At 27.3% G+C, this 13,278-nt stretch overlaps 2 protein-coding genes across 7 annotated transcripts; one reads left to right on the top strand and one right to left on the bottom strand.

The window, feature by feature from the left end:
* Nucleotides 1–12: 12 nt before the first annotated feature.
* On the bottom strand, nucleotides 13–8,132 carry LOC130666085 (probable WRKY transcription factor protein 1). Of its 6 annotated transcripts, none has more exons than XM_057466741.1 (7): nucleotides 7,874–8,132; nucleotides 4,386–5,059; nucleotides 4,260–4,315; nucleotides 3,584–3,857; nucleotides 3,422–3,517; nucleotides 3,039–3,345; nucleotides 13–1,916 (listed from the first exon to the last, which is right to left on the bottom strand). In XM_057466741.1, exons 2-7 carry the CDS (start codon nucleotides 4,751–4,753, stop codon nucleotides 1,068–1,070), a joined length of 1,950 nt encoding a protein of 649 aa, XP_057322724.1. In that variant the 5' UTR covers nucleotides 4,754–5,059; nucleotides 7,874–8,132; the 3' UTR covers nucleotides 13–1,067. The 6 variants fall into 6 exon arrangements, with proteins under 6 accessions (XP_057322724.1, XP_057322727.1, XP_057322726.1 ...); XM_057466744.1 differs by having other exon boundaries at nucleotides 4,386–4,833; XM_057466743.1 differs by lacking the exon at nucleotides 7,874–8,132 and adding an exon at nucleotides 7,590–7,763.
* A 2,017-nt stretch (nucleotides 8,133–10,149) lies between these two features.
* On the top strand, nucleotides 10,150–12,890 carry LOC130666087 (60S ribosome subunit biogenesis protein NIP7 homolog). The gene is made up of 4 exons (XM_057466750.1): nucleotides 10,150–10,376; nucleotides 10,466–10,691; nucleotides 12,056–12,196; nucleotides 12,708–12,890. The coding sequence occupies exons 1-4, from the start codon at nucleotides 10,321–10,323 to the stop codon at nucleotides 12,825–12,827; spliced, it is 543 nt and encodes a 180-aa protein (XP_057322733.1). The 5' UTR covers nucleotides 10,150–10,320; the 3' UTR covers nucleotides 12,828–12,890.
* Nucleotides 12,891–13,278: the final 388 nt, after the last annotated feature.

The following is a 13,278-nucleotide window of genomic DNA, read 5'->3' as shown; positions in this document are numbered from 1 at the left end:
TTTTTTTTTAAATTTTAATTATTTAAAATTTTTTTCCCGCCCTTTTGGTTCCGGTATCACAAATAAATTTCTTATTTTTCAATTTTTATGGAAATTTTTCAGAGAATGATTTAAAAATAAAACTAAATTTTACGCGCTGATAAAAACCGCGCGATATTTGAAATTTTAAATTGACAAAATGTGCGTAATTTCGTTTTTTTTAATTTTAATTATTTAAAATTTTTTCCCGCCCTTATGGCTTCCGGTACCACAAAAAATTTTCTTATTTTTCAATTTTTATGGAAATTTTTCAGAGAATGATTTCAAAATAAAAATACATTTTACACGCTGATAAAACCCGCGCGATATTTTAAATTTTAAATTGACAAAATGTTTGTAATTTTTTTTTTTTTTAATTTAATCTGGAAATTAAAAATTTTACTTATTTTGAATTTTTTTCTACGCTCTTATGATTCTCAGTACGACAAAAAAAAATTCTGATTTCAATTTTTATGGAAATCTGTGACTTAAAAAAAAATTTTGAATTTTTTGAAGAGTGATTTGAAAATGAAAATAAATTTTGCGCGCTGATAGCATCTACAGTGCGACATTTAAAATTTTAAATTGTCAAAATGTGCGTAATTTTGTTTTTAATTTTAATTATTTGTAATTTTTTTCCCGCCCTTATTATTCTCGTTACCACAAAAAAAAATTTTCTTATTTTTTAATTCTCATGAGAATTTTTCAGAAAATGATTTAAAAAAAAAAAAAAATAAATTTTACGCGCCGATAGCACCCGCAGCGCGATATTCAAAATTTTAATTGTCAAAATGTGCGTAATTTTTTTTTTCAATTTAATTTGAAAATTTTAAATTTTTCGATACCATTAAAAAAATTTCCCTTGTAAATTTTTATGGAAATCTGTCACTCAAAAAAAAATTTTCCACAAAAAAAATTTTTATTTTTTATAGAAAATTCGAAAAAAAAATTCGCGCGCTCTGACCTCACCTGCAGCGCGATATTCAAAATTTGAATTGGCAAAATGTGCGTAAATATTTTTTTTCTTCACTATAAAATTTTTTTTAATTTTACAATGAACTCGTTTCTTGTTCTTCATTTTCTCTATTATTATTATTATTATTATTAGTATTATTATTATTAATATTATTATTATTATTATTATTATTATTATTATTATTATTTGATATTTTATCTAAACTGCAATTACTATGGTGCCTAACAGGTTTTGGAATAGGATTGACCTGATCAAAATTAACTTTAATAGGCTCCGAAATATGAAGTTCAATAACTTTAACTGCACTGTCATCAAATTTATCAACTTGTTTACTGTCCGTGTCATCGGTCAGATGAACTATTTTAATATCATTTTGCTGACGCGGCAACTCTTTTATCTCAATTTTAACTCTATCATTATTAATATTATTATTAGATCGTGAAGTTAAATCTTTGAAAAAATTGCGCCTGTTTTCTTGAAGACTCCGTCGCGATCCGCTGCCGCGAATCAAACGTCCAGGCGCCTCGTAATTATCATCTGATAATGAGTAGGTCCGTGTTCTGGAGAGTGTTGATGCTTTCTCGTCGTTATTAATCGCTTTGGTAGCCTCGAGTAGTTTTATCTGACGTTCTATTTTTTCAATTTCATCTTTCACTGAAAAACTACTGTCGCTGCCCATTAAACTCTCCACAGACTTTTTCTTTCTCAACGTTACTTTATCGTCGCTATCTACTATTTCGACATCTTTTACGATTTCACGATTTGTTTCTTCTTGTTTTATTAACTCGATACCTACTTCTTTTACGTCATCGGAATTATTGTTGACATTCGACTCGTTTTTCAATTCTTCGGTGGATTTGGCTTTTAGATTCTCGATGTTTTGTGTTATCTGACTAATTTCGTTAGTAATCTCTTCGGTTTCCTGTTAAAAAGAATTTGATTATTAACTTTTAAAAAGGGAAGGGGTAAAATAGGCCGCATACATTTTTAGGAAATTTGCGAGGGGTAAAATGAACCACAAAAAATTTCATTAGTTAATTAATTTCTTATTAATTTTAAAATGGAAAGGGGCAAGTTGGGCCACTTAATATTTTGAAAATTTACAGTACAAGGGGTATAATGAACCACCAAAAATTTGATTAATTAATTAATTAATTTAATTATTAATTTTAACAAAGCGAGGGGGTAAATTGGGTCGCATTAATTTTTTGAAAATTTTAAGTACCAGGGGTAAAATGAACCGGCAAAAATTTCATAAATGGACTAATTAATTTAATTACTAATTTTAGAAAGAGGGGGTGAAATGAGCCACCGAAAACTTCATTAATTAATTAATTAATTTAATTATTAATTTTAACAAAAAAAGGGGGTAAATTGGGTCGCATTAACTTTTTGAAAATTTATAATGCAAGGGGTATAATGAACCACCAAAAGTTTGATTAATTTAATTATTAATTTTAACAAAGAGAGGGGGTAAATTGAGCCGCATTAATTTTTTGGAACTTTGTAGTGCCAGGGGTAAAACGACTCAGCAAAAAATTAATTAATTAATTATTTAATTAATGATTCATTTAATAAAAAAGAAAAGGGGGAGAATGGGCGGCATCCAATTTTTTCGAAAATTTATATTAGCAGGGGTGAAATGAGCCACAAAAAATTTCATTCATTTATTAATTAGTAATTTAGAAAAAAAGGGTAAAATGGACCACATATAATTTTTTAAAAAGTTTGTATTAGAAGGGGTAAAATGAGTCACAAAAAAATTTAATAAATAAATAAATTAATTAAATTATTAATTTTAAATAAGAGAGGGTACAAAATGAGCCACTAATTTTTTTAAATCTACCAAAGGGCAAAATGGACACGTTATTACAGGTGACCAAAAATAAAAAATAAAATTCAATTTAAAAACATTTTTTCGGCGCGCTAATTTTGCAAGTTTAAATTTCGGTCATTTACTGGGTCATGACATTGAGACTTTAATTGTAGATTATGAGGCTCGTTTGCCTCCCACTCCCTAATTATAAATAAATAAATAAATTACCTTAGATACATCTTCAAGTTTAATGTCTCGCGGACTTGGTGGTTGAGGAGCCCGTCTTTTTTTTCTACCAGAAGCATAAACACTTGTCATAGATACACAGCTGTTAATTGATAAATTAGACTTTCGTACAGCTGCCATAGTGTCATGATTAACCCTTTTGAATACGTAATCTTCAGGCATATTTTCGTTCTCGTCTGTTATCACCGTCGACGTATTTGATTTCAAATTATTATTATTATTATTATTATTATGATAATCAGGACTGGGTACATGCAATCTTTGAGATGCTCTTATTCCATTACTCCGCCTGCAATTTAAATTAAATCAAGTAAACTAATCAATTTAATTTAATTAATTAATTAATTAATTAAAAAATAATTTACCTCGGAGGAATCGGCGTCTTATCATCTCTTTCCATATCTTTATTGTAAATTAATGGAGGAATATCACGAGGTGATTTAGAGCTCACTTGACCAAAACTGTAAAAAAAATAATTAAGAAATTAATTTTAATTGATTTTTTAAAATTTTAATCAAGTAACGAACCGTCGAGCTGGAGGTTTAGGTGTAAGTTCACCCATAATCGACGTTGTGGTTTCCTGGGGTGGACATGCATCGTAAATTCTTCCGGGATCACCATTTACTGTCAAACTAGATCCATATCGCGATGAAGTTGTCGACGCGTAATCCCAAGTATTTTTACGCCGTCTCGTTAAAGTACCGAGCGCTTCATCAAACTCTTGCTGATCTTTAGATAAATGTGAGCCTGGTGTTTCTGTCGGGTAATTATTATAAGTTGTTCGTTTGTACGTCGATGACACTAAAAAAAGCAAAAAAAAAATAACTTTTTTTTTTCCCAATGAATCGCTGCCACTCTAAATTAAAATAACTCATGAAATATTGAATTTACGAAAAAATGTAAAGAATACTTTTTTGTAGAAAATTTAATTTCCTAAAAATGTGTTCTTGTACATTTTTACCCTATCTCTGATAGTTTACTCATAAATTAAATAAAACCTATCGCGTTTATAAATAACCAAAATCTAACTCCAAAAATTTCGTTTTCTTCAAACTCAAATTCTGAGTAAACTATCAAAAATACAACCAATATGCCCCAGTACAATTTTATTCAAAATAAAATTCTCTACAAAAAAGCTCCTGACAACTTCTTCCAAAACTCAATAGTTCTCCCAAAAAATAAATAAAAACTCTAAAACTTCACCTGTCGCAATCGTCGGTTTCTTATCGTCTTCTTTACGTTTCCCGAAAATTCCATTCCTACACAAAAATTTTTTTTAATTAAACAAATTATCCCCCATCTAATTAACAAAGTAACAAATTAAATTACCAAGTAGATTTAATAGAAAAACTATTAGATCTTTTTTTTCTGCTCCGGCCAAAAGTCCAAAATTTATTTTTCGTATCTTTATCTTTTGATTTATTATTAATATTATTATTATTATTATTGTCATTATTATTATTATTACTATTATTACTATTATTATTATTATTATTATTATTACTATTATTACTATTAACAGTAAAATTATCCAAAGCACGTGGCCGTGGCCGCGGATGTCTCAATGTCACTTGATCATCAGTTTCATTATTTTCCATTTCATCTTTAAATGGATTCAAATCTTCTGGATAATCGTAACTACAAATGCTCGGTCTTCTAGATGATTGCGTCCCACTATCAGCCATCATCATCATCATATCACTTTTATAATAACAATTATTATTATTATTATTTTGTCCACTTAAAGTCCCAATCAATTAACAATCAAAAACATTTACTACCGATAAAAAAAAAAAAAATATATATATATATATATATATATATATATACGTATTATAAATATCGTAGATCCGTGTCACGATCACCCGCCGTCACCGTCACAACTGCCGTCACCCAACTATTACATCTCATTCTCTCTTTACTTGTTAATTTTATTCTCTCCCGTTCTCCAGACCGACATTTAAAATTTCAAAATTCAAAAATTTATTTATCTACAGAGTAATCTAATAAACAAAAAATATATATGGTGCGTTAAATAAACAGTTCAAACAGTTATATATATTTATATTCAAAATGAAATTATAAAAAAATTTTTTTGAGCACATAACTGTATATATTTAGACTGTCCCAGTCATACACGGGCACCGCAATATATGCCAGCGGAATAAAGTCCATTTGAATTACAAATGTATATACATATATATATATATATTTATGATCTTAGTGTAAGCAAAATTGACGAATCATTTGTTACACTAGCACGTACATAATTTTATTAGTTTGCTTACGTACTTGTTTATAAATTATAAATTTTTAATCCTCATATTTATATATATGTTGATAATGTAATATGTAATGTTTAAATTTATACTACTGTTTTATAAATTAATTAATGACAAGTTTGTTAAATTGATCCTTGTAACTGAGGCTGCAATTTCATTTAAACAATTAAAATATATAAATATATATACATATATATAAATATATAAATTATTTTTTTATTATAAATCTTTGGTATATATATTTGCGGGTGTTCTGACCGCATGTTAAAATTGCTTTGTAAAAAAAAAATATGTATATATGTATATATTTATATATGTATGTATATATATGTGTGCGTGTGAGTAACAAATATTTTTTTAGAGCAAGCCCGTGACATTCTACCGGTAGATTTAAAATAGACTTAAATTTTTTTATTTCGAATTGTCTTTAAATAAAAAAGTTTAAAAATAAAAAAAAATTTTTTTCTTTATTTAAAATAAAAAATTTATTGTTGCGCATCACAATTGCAATAAATAAAAATAAAAATATTTAATAGAAGAAACACGCAAGATCTTATCGTTTGCGAGTTCGCAAGTCAGTGATAATAAACTTGTATGTTAAATATTAAAAAACAACTTAGATGTGTGTGTAATGTTGAGAAATTTTAATTTACACTTTAACAAAAAAAAAATAATAATCATAATAATAATAATTAGTTTTTTTTTTCTATAATTACAAGATTATTTTTCTTCTTTATCTAATCTATAGATACTTTTGTTTACGCGATATAATCTTCTTATATACATTGTATATATGTTATATATTTTATATATATATATTTATGAATACCGAGCAAAGTTCGATAATAAATTTTTATAAGTGTATTACTCATAGTCAAAAATAGAATTTAAAAGATCTCCAGACAATATTGATTTTTTTTGTGACCTTCATTAATTATTATTATTATTTGTTACCCTGACAAAGCCGAGTTACAGTAAATTACGGCTGTAATTTACGGTATTTTACGGGAAATTACGGAGTTTTACGGTAAAATTTAGTACTTTACGGTAAACGTAAGACATTTTACGGCAAATGTTCGGTATTTTTACTGTAAATTTGTGGTAAAAGAACAGGAATGTACCGTAAAATTACGACAAGCCTGCGGTATTTTACTGTAAAGTAAAATATTGCACTTTAAAAACTGTACATCTAAAAAACCATACAGGTCTTACAGTAAAAAATGCCGCAAATTCTGTTAAATTGTCACATTCTTACCGCAAAATACCGTAAATTACGGAATGTTACTGTCAAAATTGCCGCAAATGCCAGTAAATTGTCATATTATACCGCAGGTTGCCGTAAAATACCGTAAATTACGATACATTACTGTAGGTTACTGTAAAAATTACCGCAAAATACCGCAAATTACGGAATGTTACTGTCAAAATTGCCGCAAATGCCAATAAATTGTCATATTCTACCGAAGGTTGCCGTAAAATACCGTAAATTACAATACATTACTGTAGGTAACTGTAAAATTTACCTCGAAATACCGTAAATTACGGAATGTTACAGTCAAAATTGCCACAAATGCCAGTAAATTGTCATATTCTACCACAGGTTGCCGTAAAATACCGTAAATTACGACACATTACTATAGGTTACTGTAAAAATTACCGTAAAATACCGTAAATTACGTAATGTTCCTGTCAAAATTGCCGCAAATGGCAGTAAATTGTCATACTATACCGCAAGTTGCCATAAAATACCGTAAGTTACGGCACATTACTGTAGATTACTGTGAAAACTGCCGCAAATTCCGGTAAGTTGTCATATTTTTACCGCAAGTTGCTGCAAAATACCGTAAATTACGGAATATTACTATAGATTACCATAAAAATTGCCGCAAATTCCGGTAAATTGCCATATTTTTGCTGCAAGTTGCCGTAAATTACGGAATATTGCTTTGAGTTACCGCAAATTACCGCAAAATGCGGCAAATTTACCATAAAACTCCCGTATTTTACGGTAAATTACGGTAGTTTACCGTAATTCAAATCTACCAGAGTATTATTATTATTATTTGTTATTATTATTATTATTATTGAAAATAATAAATAATAATTTGAATATTAAAATTATATATTAATTTGTTATACTCGCGTATTTATCGCGACCCACTCATTTTCGCGCTTTATATGTACTTATTACTATCAATAACTGTTATATAATCATATATATACATATATATATTTTAACATTTAAGTATACCTGTTACAACTGCTAAGTACTTGCGTACTAAATTGTCACATTAACAGCGGAAATATTTTAATATTCATAAATTTATTATTTAAATATTTTATTAAAAAAAAATAAAAAAAAATTAATTAATTATTTGAAATTAGGTCTCGTAATTTCGTATAAATATTTATTAAGTTTTATATAAAATCAATGACTGCGAGGTCATGAAAAAAAAAACTTGATAAGAACTATAATAATAAAAGTGATAAAATCTAATTTTTATCTTTTAATATTTAAATTAAATAAAGACGTACATTGAGTATAAGAAATGTTGATATTTTATGTCAAAAAAAATATATATACATATATATTTTTAAATAATAAAACTATTGATATTTTGCAGTCAATTTTTTCAGAAATTTTTTTTTTAAATTAAAAAAATTTTTAATTTTCACAATCACGTCACTTATTTTTTTTTTATAATAATGAATTAGTGTTATATTGTATATATATTTATATATTTATATATTTAATATGACAACGACGACGACGATGTCGAAGTCGCCGGTCGACTGTCGCTGGTTCGGTTCGCGAAATCGCGAATTTCCGCGACTTGATGTGTGCGCCTATAAATGTATGTATTTATATATATATAAATATATGTATTTGTAGGTGTGTTGTTGTACAGTTGATGTAAGTTTCTATAGAATGAGTAAGAAAGTATGATAGGATGCAAAGATAATGAGAGAGTTGGGTATAGAATCAGTATAAAATGTATATAGCAAATAAATTTAAAAGTGAAGAGGCATGAAGAGGAGGCGAGTTGTAAGTCGTTGTAAGTGACTTTGTACTGGTACTGAGAGAAAAGACTGTGGGTGAAACTCACGATGAAAAATAGAGAGGTGACCACCTACTTTGTCACGATTACATTTTTTTTTTTAGTTTTAAAATTTAAAAAATGCAATTATTGTATTTTTTTAATTTGATTTTAAGTACAGGATGAATTGATATATTTAAATGGATATATATATGGATCATATGATAAAAAAGGAAGTGTTTATATATTTTGTATCTATATTTGCATAATTATAATAAATCTTTTATGATGAATTCAGAGATGATTCATCGCTTTATATTTGAATACTGAGTGATTTTATTTTTTATAAATATTGTTCGCGTGATTATTATTCCATATGGCGGGTAATTATTTTTTGAAAAATTTAACTGTAAGCCCGGTTTGAAATTTTGATAATTGATGATTTTAAATTAAAATTTTTTTTTCGAAGCATTTTTAAATTTTTAAGAAAATAAATTTTAAATTACCGTCAATTTTTCAAATTCTTAGCTTCCGTTTGTTCATTCAATTTTTCTAGTAGGGAGCAATTTTTTAAAATAAAGATTGGTGGGAAAATCAAACTTAGTCTGGTTTTGAAATTTGAATGATTTAGAATTTGAAATTTTTTACGAAGCATTTTTAGATTTAAAAAAAATTAATTTTGAATTACCGAGAATTTTTTGAATTCTTAACTCCCGTTTAAAAATTTAATTTTTCTAGTAGTGAGTAATTTTCTTAAATAAAAATTGTTGGGAAAATTAAATTTAAAGTCTGATTTCAAAATTTGAATAATTGAGAATTTTGGCGGTTTTAAATTTAAATTCTTTTTACAAAGCCGCTGGGAAAAAATTCTCATGATTTTTATAAATGGAATTTTTAGATTTTTAAGACAATAATTTTTAAATTACCGACAATTTTTTGAATTCTCAACTCCCATTTGTTGTTTAAATTTTTTCTAGCAATGAGTAATTGTTTTATTAATAAAAATTAAAGAATTGTGACGTCTGCGATATTGTCATGATTTAAAAAATCGCTATTGTTAGGAACGAATTTTGTTTTCATTTTCCTAAAATTCTTAATAAATAAAAAAAATTATTTTTCAAAATTGTAATTAAATAATTCTATGTATTTTTATATCAATAATTAGAAAATTAATTGTCAACTTACACAGAATTTAGATCCCGTAAGATCGACGTCCACCAGTGCGTTCATTTTCTAAGATTTTGAAATTCGCGCCAAAACTTTTAAATTCAAATAAAATTAAATAATTATCTATTTATTTATTCAACTGAATTATTAATTTATAATTTTAATTAACTTCCATATTTTTACTGCAAATAAACAATTATTTTTAAATATACTATTAATTTTTAAATTTACCAAAGAGGGCAGCACCTGACTGCTGTCAATTCCCCGACTCTCATTTGTATTTTTGTATTTTTAATTAAAACGAGAGGTTATATACAACATTTATACTAAAAAATTTTATCTTCTGGTCATTTATGGACCAGTTAATTAATTTTTTTTTTCACGCACATTTTTAATTATTTTTTTTGTCTCATGGAAACAGAATTTATCAAGAAAATTTAAGGCTGGTTTATAAAATTCAAAAAACTGTAGATGAAATTTAAAAAAATAATTTATCGCTTTTAAAAAAAATCTAAAAATTATTAAACGTCAGCTGACTTCAGTTTAATGTCGAATTTTTGAATTAAACTTTTTTCTCTTTCCCCTTCTCTTCATTAGAAATAACGCGCCATCTTTTTCAAATAATTTATTTTTAATTTTAGGTTACGTTTCATGTCAACACTTTGATTAAACACGTGCTCAGTTCCTGGTGTACATAAAATTTATTTACAGTCAATTTATCTATCGATAAACTATAAATTAATTAATTTATATTTAAAAAAATAAATATAATAAAATATGAGAAGACTAACAGAAGAAAAAACAAAATTAGTTTTAGAAAAATTAACTAAGTAGTAAGTAATTTAATTTGTAACCAATATAATTTCGAAATTACTTACAATAATAATAATAATAATTAATAATTAAATTTATTTTTTAACAGCATTGGAGATAATGTCAAAATATTAGTAGACCGTCCAGATGGAATTTATTGTTTCCGTGAGAAAAAGGATCGCGTTTATTATGTGTCTGAAAAAATATTAGCACTTGCAGCAACAGTTGCACCTGAAAATCTTGTCAGTTTTGGTACATGCATCGGTAAATTTACAAAATCTGGTAAATTTATGCTCCATATTACTGCCCTGCATTATTTAGCGCCGTACGCTCAGGTAATTTATTTATTTATATAAATTTAAATTTAAATTTAAATTTACATATGGTAGGGAATTCTGCGCCATATTACCCAGGTCGTGGATCCGATCATTGTTTATCTAGCCAATTTTTTTCCGAGTTTTCGTTGGAAAACGCATCCGTGATTTTTTAGAATTTTTATATCGCTCTTTCAAAAAGTCATAAATTTTTTAAAATTTCGGATAAAAAATATTTGAATGCCCGATACTTTATAAAAAATATAGATAAGTATATAAAGTCGTGCATCAGTTTTTAAATAAATTTTCGACAGCAAATATTAAAAAATTTTATAATTTTTTATTTCCACTTTTGTAATTTTAAAAATAAAAGCGCGATTTTTAAAATGTATGACAAATTTTTTTTCTCCTCGACGGGCGGAAAGCGTCAACTTTCGTCCCGCTGTGCAAAACGAAGTTGCCGCTTTCCGCCTCCGTCGAGGAGAAAAATAGCATACACTCCTCGGGAAGTAAATAAGAAAGCCTCAGATCACATGTTTGTTGACCTCGGCTTCGCCTCGGCCAACAATTACATGTGATCTGAGACATTTCTTACTTTACTTCCCTCGGTGTGTAATATACTATTTTCTATAAAGAAAACTAAAAAATAGTGACTATTGTAATAAAATTTAGAGTCCGATCCGATGACGCGACTCTGATCCATTCTATTTTTTTTAAATTTACAGTTTTTAGTTCAGGGAAATTTGAAAAATTGAAAATTCTCGAGTGATTTTCAACAGGTTGATACTCGAAGGAAAATTGTCGTACAACAAAAACAAAAAAGGCAAATTGTAGTTCAAGTGTCTAGTTTTCTAAACTAGTTTTGAAGTTTTTTTACTATGCACGGGTCCAAAGTAATTAAAAATCAATCATAATTATCAGAAAAATTTCTTGAAGCCCGTAGACTGTTTTTAAGATGAGCAAAAATTTTTTAATTTTTTTTCGGTGGTTGTCTTATGATTACTTCGAAACTGAAAATGATAAAAAAATTTTCATGGCCAGATTTAATAACTAGACACTCGAAGTTCTAATTTGTTTTTTTTTTTCGTTGTATGACCGTTTTCCCTCGAGTTACAACCTTGGAAATTTTGAAAATCTTGAAGTATTGAAAATCACCTAAAAATTTACAATGTTTTTAATATCCGTTAATTTTTTTGTCGTAATTAAATTCTCTGATATTTCCCAGTTTCTAATCGCCCAGGCCACCTTGGGGTTGGTAATAATTTTTTTCAATCAGTATTTAATTTTTTTCGATCGAAAAAACTAAAATTTTCAGTTGTTTACCGACTTGATTGTCATAAATTTAAATTGTTTTAATAAATTAAAAATATTTTTTATTACTTCAGCACAAAATCTGGTTGAAACCATCAGCGGAACAACAGTTTCTGTATGGCCATAATGTAACTAAAGGTGGAATGGGAAGAATCACGGAAAACACACCGCATCGTCAGGGTGTTGTTTTATATTCCATGAATGATGTACCTCTGGTAATTAATTTGTTGATTAATTAATTAATTAATTAACTAATAGTCAGGGTACAGAAGTTTGTGTTTAACAATAAGAATAAAAGAAAAGAATTCGCCTAAATTTCTCTGTATCAAAATTACGATCGCGAGCAAATTCACGTGAATTAAATTAAAAGATGTATTCAAATATCGAATGCCATAAAAGAATGTTGAAAATGAGACTGTGAAAAAAATATGTCAATAAGACAATCAGCAAGATAATTTGCAAAACCACCCGTAAGACAGTGAGCAAGACTGCCAGTAAGACAACGAGCAAGACAATTGTCTTGCTAATTATTTTGCTGATTGTCTTATTGACATATTTTTTTCACAACCTTAAATTCGACGGCTTTAATGACACTCGATATTTGAATATATCTTTGAGAAATTTGGGCGAATTTTCTTTCTTTTATTCTTATTGTTGAGCACTAACTTCCGTACCCTGCTAATGATAATTTTTGCAGTTACTTAATATGATTATTTTGTTACTTAGGGTTTCGGTGTGACTTCCAAAAGCAGTAATGACATCAGAAACGCCGATCCATTGTCCATTATTTGTTTTCACCAATCAGATATTGGTGAATACATTCGTTCCGAAGATAATTTATTGTAATTTTTTTATAATTAATCCATAATTGTAATAAATATAATTTTCAAATAAAATACGTTAATTTTATGGATGCAATTGAACAATTTTTTAAAATAGAAAATATTAAGGGGAAAAGGGGTCTGAGATTCAAAAAGAAGAGGATATTTTTGTGATTTTTTTTTCAGAGTACGTTCTTTGTTAAAATTCTTAAAATTTGTGACATTATTAAGCGACATTCCAAGAATATTCTGCTAAATTTTCGGAAAAAAATATTGAAAAATAAGCCAGTGGTAGAGGGGAGAGACGAGTCACTTAAAAAAAGTCTCCATGCCGTAGGCAGGATAACTCATGACTGCCTCATCTGAAATAAAAAAACCAAAAGATTTCTTTAGTACATAAGTTTATCTTAGATTTGAACGAAGGATTTTTTTTCCAATAACTACTTATTTTTTAATTAAACAAAAGGAGCGATTTT

Source organism: Microplitis mediator, chromosome 3 (genome assembly GCF_029852145.1).
Source record: "Microplitis mediator isolate UGA2020A chromosome 3, iyMicMedi2.1, whole genome shotgun sequence".
NCBI classification, from domain to species: domain Eukaryota; kingdom Metazoa; phylum Arthropoda; class Insecta; order Hymenoptera; family Braconidae; genus Microplitis; species Microplitis mediator.
The sequence above is the reverse complement of the archived record's forward strand: the minus strand, read 5'-3'. Positions and strand labels throughout refer to the sequence as shown.